We start from the raw sequence: 9,914 nt of genomic DNA, 5'->3' as shown, positions 1-9,914 counted from the left end.
CACTGTGGATCCTGTTTCCGTGGAGCCATGTATATATAGTACTGTATGTCTAACTTAATTTGGATCCCACTGTTAGCTCCAAGAATGAGTGAGGAGAACTCAACCTGGAGAACAGTTTCAGAGAGCAAGGATTTCATTATGCTGAAATGTGAACCACTGCCTAAGTCTTCAGGGGGAATAAGAACTGCATTATTTCTCAACATCACACCTCATAATTTACAATATAGGTATTCTCTTTTCTTTCTGAAGGAAAAAAAAAAAGCGCTTTTAAATGTGGATTTAAGACCCCTCTCTGGCCACTTGATCTCATATACCCCAGGGCTTCCTAAATTGGCTGATCAGAATTGCTTGTGGGGCTTCTTACAAAATGCTCAGCCTCTCCCCAGAACCACCTTCTCAGAGTATTAGGACAAGACCAAGGGATTGCTTCTTTAACAACCTCTGTGTGTGAGGCTGATACACACCATGTGGGAATCCTGGTCTATGTTCGTTCTTGCTACTAAAAGGGTGATCTGAAGACCAGCAGCATCAGCCCCAACCTTATTACAAATGCAGATTCTCAGGCTCTACTCCCGACTGTCTAGACCTAATGAGGGTCCAGGGGAGCTCCAGCATCCCCACCCTGGACACCGCACTAATCCCACAGGCTCCTCCACTGCATCGCCCACCCTTCACCTCTCGATTCTGCACAGCTGTTAGACTGAGGCTTCTAGCGAGCAGTCACACCAGGTCATCTTCTATTCAAACCATCTTATGAGTCCACATCTTTCACAGACATCAGACACCTTCTAATATGCTGGAGGCCCACATGATCTGGCCAGACACTGGATCTCATCACAGTTCCTCGCTCCTCCAGCCACACCTGCCTCCTGGCTCTTCCTTGAACACACACACTCTCCTGCCCTCCTGCATTTGCACTGGAGGCTCATCTGCCTGGAGGGCACACCCCCCAGACATGCTTGTGAACATTCTTTCATGTCCTTCACATCTTTACTCAAATATCATCTCCTCCATGAGGCCTACACTGACCACCCTAGTGAGGAAGCCACATTCCCTGTACCCACACACTTACACTCGGGGTCACCTTCCTCAGAGCACTTGCCAATCTCTAGGCAGACACTTCCCTCACTTATGAGGCTCACTCTGCCCCCCTCACCAGAACACACTGCACGAGGCCAACAAAGGGTGTCTGTTGTTAGTTCACTGAGGTTTCACAGATGCAAACATAGAGCATCATCTATCAGGCGCACAACAAATACCAGATGAAGGAACGATCAGTGTGGACGCCTCTGTATTCCAACTCATTAATGTGGACTCAGGCCACTTGCGCTCTTGCGGCAGCTACAGCACAACATCCCCTCACACTGACATCAGTGCTGCCTGTGCTTCCCCACCAGAGTGCATCACCCTCCCTCCCACACCGACCAGTCTGTACTCTACACATAACGCTATTTTCTCTTCAGAAAAGATGATCCCAGGTGACAAGTCCCACATTCCAACCTGCTGTGACTATTAGGCACTGCTTTATAAATTCAGGAGTTTGGATTGGAAGTGGTGACAGGCTTCAGAGAAGATAGAAATCCAGCAAGAATGAAGACTGGAAACTATTGGGTCCCTCCTCTATGATAACCCCAGAATCTGGTACCTTAAACAAAGATGCAGAAAGGATGCCAAGAAGAATCCAGGAAACAGCCTGAGAAGGCTGTCAAGAGCTGAGTGAGACGAGAGTTTCCCTCTTGGCGGCACTGAGGATCCTCTACGCAGGACTTTGGGGACAATGGCTCCTGTCCCTGTCAGATGGGGGACACACATAGCAGAATAACAGAGCTCTAAATATGAGCAAAAAGCAACCATTATTCAGAAAAAGCCTAAATAGCAAATTATAAACCCATATATACAAAAAAGCTCTGGGGGCAGGTCCTAGGCTGAGCCCAGGCTATATGGTGATGGAAGTCCTCAATGCCCACCATCCTAGAGACAGGACAAGGCCCAGGTGACTTCTGAGTCCCTGTGAACACAGGTCTTGGTGGGACAAGGATGGACTGAAGGGATAAGGACAAAGGGGCTGAGAATATGACCCAGCCCAAGAGTGACTACACCAAAGCCCACGATGCACTAAGCACTGACTGGACACAGGCTCCGACCTGCCCAGCTCCTCAGAGTCTCCTCCTGTCTCTCCTGCAACAGACTGAGCACAGCAATCCAAACCATTCTGGAAGGTTCCAGGTACTTCTGTTCATTTTCTCTCTTAAACTGAAGGAATCTTCTACTTTACTTTCCCAGTAAACTCTCTTGGCAGGTATTAGAAAAAAGTAATTCAATATAGATTTTATTTGCAATAGGAAAATAAGACATCTTTACTCAGCACATGTGAAGCAAAGACTGCAATGGAGAGGGTTCAGCTCTGTCTCTGCTGGAACAGGAATGTGCCTGAGGGAAGAGAACGCAGGTTGGGTAAACCATCCCTGGGGGCTTCCCTGGTGGCTCAGAGGGTAAAGCGCCTGCATGCAATGTGGGAAACCTGGATTCGACCCCTGGGTCGGAAAGTTCCCCTGGAGAAGGAAATGGCAACCCACTCCAGTATCCTTGCCTGGAAAATCCCATGGATGGAAGAGCCTGGTGGGCTACAGTCCATGGGGTCACAAAGAGTCGGACATGACTGAGCGAGCTCACTTCACTTCACGTTATGCTAATAGGAGCACAGGCACATTCAGATGCAGCTGCAGAAAGAGGGGTCCCAGGATCTGACGTCACAAAGTGGGACGAAGCATCACTCAGTCCCCACAAGGCAGCTGTCTCACACTGTGAGAGAAAAGAATCAGGAACCAGTTCAGGTCAGTCATGTAAGGGCCGACATTCTCCACAGTCCCCCACATGCTTACATGTCCCACTCAGAGGCCCCCGCCACCCAGTGTGTCCCCTCTGCCCCAACTCCTCTCCCAATCTAGACGCCCCAGTGTCTCACCTTTAGGAATCGTGAGAGATACATCAGAGCCCTGGGCACTGTCACTGCCTGGGGGAGAACAAGACCAGGACGTGGTCAGAACCCACAGGAGAGAAACTAGAGAAGGAACTCTGAGGAGGGTGAGCCCCCCATGGCCTGTCTGCACCCTCACAAGGGTCTCAGGAATCACCCCCTCTGTACTTACTTGCAGCCTGGGTGTAGATCCATCCTTTTTCACCTGTTAGAAGAAAATATCACGTGGGGACCAGGGAGAAGACTGAGTCATGAGATCCTAGAGGAACCCCTAGTCCTGGACGACAAAGAACTTTTCAGAACTGTGACCAAAAATCCAGGACAGGCATGAAGCAAGGAGACGTGGGGGAACTGGACCAGCTGCCCTCCTGGAGGTCTGCCCTCAGCAGGGACATTTCCTCCTGACCTTCAAATGCTGAGAAACAGGCCCCCAGCTGGAATTATGAAGCTGAAAAATCTGTCTTTCATTTTCACATGTACCTTACAAAAGGGTCAGTCTTAGCATCAGCTCAGATTCCACAAGTGTGTGGAGGGTACTTTCCAGTAACGAGGCAGGCAAACTTCCACCTGGGCCAGAAACCTGCCCAGTGAGACAAGAAAACTCAGATCCCTCCTTCCTTTCCCTACCTGAGCACTTCTTCCTCCAGATCACAGCTCCAGCCACCACAGCCACCACGAGGAGATCCAGGCCAACAATGATGCCCATGGTGAGGAAGGGGGTCTGAGGAGGTTCTGTGGAAAAAAGGGAACGGGCCCAGACTTCAGGCTTCAGTCCTGACTTTGCTGAATGTGTCCAGAAGGGCTCCTGCTTTCTCTGAGAGGAAGCTCCATCCCGACCCCCTCCTTACCCCATCTCAGGGTGAGGGGCTCCTGAAGCCCCTCGTGCTGCACACGGCACGTGTATCTTTGTTCCTCTCCAGAAGGCACCACCAGGGCCGCCCACTTCTGGAAGGTTCCATCCCCTGAAGGCCTGGTCTCCACAGCCTCCATGTCCTGAGTCTGGTCCTCCCCATCACGCTGCCAGGTCAGTGAGATCTCCTCAGGGTAGAAGCCCAGGGCCCAGCACCTCAAGGTGACCTCACGGTCAGAGATGGGGTGATGGGCCACATGTGTCTGTGGAGGGTCTAAGGAAGAAGAATCAGAAAACTCACAGTTTGTGTTACCTCCGTGGGCCACTGGAAGCAGTGTCAGGTGACCATCCTGAGAACAAGTGGGAGAGTGGGTTTGAAAAGAAGCAGCACAAACACCAGACATCTGCCTGGACCCCAGGGTCTGGGAACAGCTCCTAGTCCTTGGAAAGTTCTGGAGTCAGGGTGACAGCTAAGGCAGGAGGCTCCGTGTAAGAGGCAGAATACAGAGTAATGGTCCTGACGTGGGAGGAGGCTGAATGACTTAGAAAAGCTGGAGTCAGGGCTCCTAAGATGTTCTCAGGGTGAGAACAAGCCTTGAGAGACAAAGTCATGGTTCACAAGATAGTGGCCAGGGTCAAAGGGCAGCACTGACCACCTTTTTCAGGGATGGTTTACTGCTTCTTAGTCAAAGACACTGGATTCCTTAATTGTCCTTCAGACAATTAAGATCATGGCATCCAGCCCCATCACTTCACAGCAAACAGACGGGGAAACAATGTAAACAGTGACAGACTTTATTTTCTTGGATTCCAAAATCACTGTGGACAGTGAATGCAGCCACAAAATTAAAAGACATTTGCTCCTTGGAAGAAAAGTTATGACAAATCTAGACGGCATATCAAAAAGCAGAGACATCACTTTGCCACAAAGGTTCATATTGTCAAAGCTGTGTTTTTTCTAGTAGACATGTATGGATGTGAGAGCTGTACCATAAAGAAGGCTGAGTGCTGAAGAATTGATGCTTTTGATCTGTGGTGTTGGAGAATACTCTTGAGAGTCCCTTGGACAGCAAGGAGTTCAAAGTAGTCAATTCTAAAGGAAATCAACCCTGAATATTCATTGGAAAGACTGAAGCTGAAACTCCAATACTTTGGCCACCTGATGTGAAGAGCCGACTTTTTGGAAAAGACCCTGAGGCTGGAAAAGATTGAAGGTAGGAGGAAAAGGGAATGACAGAGGATGAAATTGTTGGGTGGCATCACCAGACACAGTGGACATGAGTTTGAGCTTAGCTCCCGGAGTTGGTGATGGACAGGAAAGCCTGGCGTGCTGCAGTCTATGGGGTCGCAAAGAGTCGGACACGACTGAGCGACTAAATAACAAGTGGGGCCACTGGCGAGTCACCGTCTCGTACAGGATATGAAAACCTGGGCGCATTCCTCCCTCTCCTGATAGAAGTTGCGGCTCTGTTCCCACAGGGACCCATTTTCCTCTCTTTGTGGGAAGCCAGCTCCAGCCTGAGGGGAGACCAGGGCGGCCCAGCGCCCCTCGTACCTGCGCGCAGCAGCGTGTCCTTCCCGGTCTCCAGGTATCTGCGGAGCCCCTCCACGCACTTGCCCTCCAGGTAGATCCTCACACGCGCCGCATCACCTGCCGCCTCAGCACTGCGCTGGGTGATCTGGGCCGCCGTGTCCGCCGCGGTCCAGGAGCGCAGGTCCTCGTTCAGGGCGATGTAATCTCTGCCGTCGTAGGCGAACTGGTCATACCCGCGCAGGAGTCTCCCGTCCGGCCCCACGTCGCAGCCGTACATCTCCTGGAGGGTGTGAGACCCTGACCCGCCCCGACCACCCGCGGTGATTAAACCCAAACTGAAAATGAAACCGGGTCAAGTCCCCCCGGCTCCTCCCGGGTCGGGGGTCGGGCGGGTCCCGCAGTGTCGGGGTGACCCTCGGACCCGCAGACTCGGGCGACCCCGCGGGTCCCTGGGGATGGGAGCGAGACCCGGCCCTGGGCCCGCGTCGCTCACCGGCCTCGCTCTGGTTGTAGTAGCCGCGCAGGGTGTTCAGGTTCGCTCGGAAAGTCAGTGCGGCGTCCTTAGTTCCCTGCGTCTCCTCATCCCAATACTCCGGCCCCTCCTGCTCCACCCACCGCGCCCGCGGCTCCATTCTCGGATCCGGGGCGTCGCTGTCGAACCGCACGAACTGCGTGTCGTCCACGTAGCCGACGGCGATGAAGCGGGGCTCCCCGCGGCCGGGCCGGGACACGGCGGTGTAGAAATAGCTCAGCGAGTGGGAGCCTGGGGGCGGGAGGGGTGAGACCCGGGTAGAGGTGACCGGGCAGGGAGCGGGGGAGGGGGAGAGGAGCTCGTGAAACGAAACGGTCGGAGAAGGACCAGGCCTTGGGGGGCGGGAAGCAAGGGAGGGACAGGACGGGACCTGGCGGAGGGGGCGGGTCTGGTCGGGGGCGGCGGGGTCCTTCCCTGGGGGTCCTGCCCCTGCGACCCTCGGGCGGTCCCCTCGCCCCTCTCCGCAGAGGCCATTCCCTCCCGACAACGCACTTACCTGCCTGGGTCTCAGTGAGGACCAGCGCACCCAGCAGCAGCAGGAGGTTTCTGGGCCCCACGCCCCGCATCCCGGGGGTCTGGGAAGAAGAGAGTGGGGTGTGCTCAGAGACTTTGTAACCCGGAACCGCGGGGACGACTACAGGCAACTAGGGCCCGACACAGCTGGTGAGAGGGAAAGTGAAAGAAACGCAAGACGGAAATCCCCATGATGGAGCGTCCCCGTCCCAGACACCGCCCTTGACCCTGAGACCCTGAGACCCTCGCCCTCTGGGGGACCTGGGACTTTGCCTTGATCCCTCCCCTCCTACACTGAGAGCTCCTTGTCACACTGTCTGCCTGAGTCCAATAGACATTTTCCATGGTAGAAATAATAAAGTTTGAATTTTTTAATTAATTTGTTTAGAATATTAATAACCCATGCATTTAATATGGAAAACAAGTTATTTCCCAAAAGAAACATAGTAGTGAGAACAGTGAATTTTTTTCTAAAACAAATGCTTCATTTTATTTCATGGTGGACAGATGCCTGTATAGGCTGCAGAAAAAAGGGGTGACTGCCTCGGGCTGTGGGCAGGGACTAGTGGCCTCCGTAGTTCTGTATGAGCTCCAGAACTGCTTGAATAATCATCAGGGAGCCGGTGGACACAATGATGATGAGGACGGTAATCAGAAGGAGGCCCGGGACCAGGGCACAGATGGAGGTGTAGCTCTGGGCCCCAATATGTCACCAACCATCTTCTGGTCCCTAGACTCCACAGAGTAGGCGAATGCCATGAAGCCCAGGCAGCACCAGTTCATGAAGATGGTGTTGAACAGGGACCAGACGATGTGGTCGGGCACAGAGGTCTGGCTGCGGATGTTGATCACCGTGGTCGTCACGGGGGCCTGGCTCTGGGGACCCCCAGCACGGCCACCTCATGCTCCTCCTTGAGCATCTCATAGGCTGGGGGCACCGCACCGTGTGCCCCAGTGAATAAGGGCTGGGATGTGCAGTTCATGGTGGGGACAGAGCTACTGCGGTCCAGATGCCAGCACATGCTCAGGGGTTCTTTCTTTACTCAGGAGTTTCAATTTCTCTGAATTTCCATTTCCTGGCTTTTGGGCAACAGTGAAGCTTCTTCAGTTCAGCTCACTTCAGTCGCTCAGTAGTGTCTGACTCTTTGCGACCCCATGGACTGCAGCGCTCCAGGATTCCCTGTCCATCACCAACTCCTGGATTTTGCTCAAACTCATGTCCATCCAGTCAGTGATGCCCTCCACCCATCTCATCCTCTGTCGTCCCCTTCTCCTTCTGCCTTCAATCTTTCCCAGCATCAGGGTCTTTCCCAAAGAGTCAGTTCTTCTCATCAGGTGGCCAAAGTATCAGAGTTTCAGTTTCAGCAACAGTCCTTCCAATGACTATTAAGGGCTGATTTATTTTAGGATTGACTGGTTTTATCTCCTTGCTGTCAAAGGGACTCTCAAGAGTCTTCTCCAATACCACAGTTCAAAAGCATCAATTCTTCGGCTTGCTTTTTTTATAGTCCAGCTCTCACATCCATACATGACTACTGGAAAAACCATAGCTTTGACTATATGGACCTTTACCAACAAAGTAATGTCTCTGCTTTTTAATATGCTGTCTACATTTTTTACATTTTTGAAATTCCCTTTCTTGCCATCTCATTAGAAGACCACTGGATTTTCATGTTTGCTTCTACATTGAATCTGTTATTTTGATTGAAATGTATGAAAGTAAAAAGGCCCACACATATGTTGGAGAAAGAAATGGCAATACACTTCAGTATCCTTGCCTGGAGAATCCCATGATCAGAGAAGCCTAGCAGGTTATGTCCATGAGGTCACAAGAGTCGGACATGACCTAACGACTACACCACCACCACCACACATATGTAGGAGTAGTATTTTTAATAACCTTTTCATGTAATTATGTAAGTTCATCTTTGATACAAATCTAAAACTACAGAATTGGTAGGTTCTTAAAGGTTATTTTCAAAGTGGACCTGAAATTCTATCACTGACTGTTTACTGCTCTGTTACATCAAAATCCCTAAGGCTTTTTTCCATACTGAATCTCTTATACTAATCTAAGATTTTTTGTAAGTAATACATTGTTTCGCTAAATTACATAAATCTTCCGGTGTCATTCACTCTTTCAAGTGAAGACTGTATTCCACACAAGAAAGGGTAGTTCAGCTCATACAGATTATTTTCCTTGAGTCACAGTACCTTGGAATGTAGCAGAAGCTCTTAATGTATACTTCCCATGTCATCATAGAAGATACTTTGGTTTTTTGAGAAAAAGAACTATATTAGCATTTTGAGATGTGACCATAAAGTTGATTCTCCTTGAGGAAACAGCTTGTTTTTGCAATAAGAAATGCAACATAATAATATTTGTGCAAGATGCATGTTAAGATTAGAACACCATCTTCTGAATTTCATCTAAGCATGAAAAGTTTGACAGACCACTATTCACTCTTTTTTAAAATTACTCTAGCACAAGTGAATAATAGCAGATTTTAGAATTATCATACCATTCTATATCGCATTATAACATGACATGCTTTACTTCTGTTCTCTTGCAATGTATCAGGTCTTTTAGAGCATCATCAGAGAAAGTATGACATTCACCAAGCATGCTCACTTCAAAGGAAGCACATACCTATTTTATGCCATCAGGTTTACCATTCATTGTTCAAGAAAGTTCAGTTCAGTTCAGTTCAGTCGCTCAGTCGTGTCCGACTCTTTGCGACCCCATGAATCGCAGCACGCCAGGCCTCCCTGTCCATCACCATCTCCCGGAGTTCACTCAGACTCACGTTCATTGAGTCAGTGATGCCATCCAGCCATCTCATCCTCCGTCATCCCCTTCTCCTCCTGCCCCCAATCCTTCCCAGCATCAGAGTCTTTTCCAATGAGTCAACTCTTCACATGAGGTGGCCAAAGTACTGGAGTTTCAGCTTCAGCATCATTCCTTCGTCAATTAAAGCCCATATTTAAGCTTTAGCTCCACAGGAATACAGTGTATGCTGTTGTTGGCAGAGAACAAACCAGGTAACTCAAATCATCACCTCCTGTCTCTCTCACAATTATTACAATCATTGCTCATTATTCTCACTCCGATGTTTCTTAGAATATACAGGATTTTAGCAAAGTTCCCCCAGGAAGGCAGACTTTGTGCTCTGGGGACAGGAGACGGTATGGACCTTGGCTCTGCTCAGCAGATCTCCCCCTTTGCCTGACTCCACTTTGATCTACTGCCCACCTTCACGTGGTCTCCTAGGGTGTCAGGGATATTTCCATTGTCTTCTGAGCAGACCACTTGGTACCCAAAGACTCATATCACAAAGCAGGCGCAACATGATTGAAAAACATCTCTAGTACATTACATAGACTGTCAAAAGCTGTTTTACACAAATAGCTGTTTATAGATGGCTAGAGAGACAGGACAGAGGTGGACACGATGAGGGACTGGACACGTAATTTTACATGTCTGTGTGTCACAGAGACAACTTATGTC

The 9,914-nt window shown here is 50.2% G+C and overlaps 1 protein-coding gene and 1 pseudogene across 2 annotated transcripts; both read right to left on the bottom strand.

Annotated features, from left to right (window-relative positions):
• Window positions 1-2,396: 2,396 nt before the first annotated feature.
• On the bottom strand, window positions 2,397-6,513 carry LOC138069496 (BOLA class I histocompatibility antigen, alpha chain BL3-7-like). 2 transcript variants are annotated; one of them, XM_068960812.1, is made up of 8 exons: window positions 6,390-6,513; window positions 5,855-6,124; window positions 5,383-5,658; window positions 3,826-4,101; window positions 3,605-3,709; window positions 3,150-3,182; window positions 2,966-3,013; window positions 2,397-2,802 (listed from the first exon to the last, which is right to left on the bottom strand). In XM_068960812.1, exons 1-8 carry the CDS (start codon window positions 6,457-6,459, stop codon window positions 2,798-2,800), a joined length of 1,083 nt encoding a protein of 360 aa, XP_068816913.1. In that variant the 5' UTR covers window positions 6,460-6,513; the 3' UTR covers window positions 2,397-2,797. The 2 variants fall into 2 exon arrangements, with proteins under 2 accessions (XP_068816913.1, XP_068816912.1); XM_068960811.1 differs by lacking the exon at window positions 2,397-2,802 and having other exon boundaries at window positions 2,892-3,013.
• A 455-nt stretch (window positions 6,514-6,968) lies between these two features.
• On the bottom strand, window positions 6,969-7,389 carry LOC138069747 (interferon-induced transmembrane protein 3 pseudogene; annotated as a pseudogene).
• Between the last annotated feature and the right edge of the window lie 2,525 nt (window positions 7,390-9,914).

The sequence above is a fragment of the Capricornis sumatraensis genome, chromosome 22 (genome assembly GCF_032405125.1).
Source record: "Capricornis sumatraensis isolate serow.1 chromosome 22, serow.2, whole genome shotgun sequence".
Lineage (NCBI taxonomy): Eukaryota > Metazoa > Chordata > Mammalia > Artiodactyla > Bovidae > Capricornis > Capricornis sumatraensis.
This window is presented reverse-complemented; position numbering and strand designations above follow the sequence as displayed.

Bases quoted from the DNA above. Each gene is read 5' to 3' on its own strand.
- LOC138069496 (XM_068960811.1), bottom strand. From the start codon at position 6,459: ATGCGGGGCGTGGGGCCCAGAAACCTCCTGCTGCTGCTGGGTGCGCTG. The intron at 5,659-5,854 runs GTGAGCGACGCG...GGGGCGGGTCAG, and splicing joins CTACAACCAGAGCGAGGCCG to GGTCTCACACCCTCCAGGAG. The intron at 4,102-5,382 runs GTACGAGGGGCG...CTTCTTCCTTAG, and splicing joins GGACACGCTGCTGCGCGCAG to ACCCTCCACAGACACATGTG.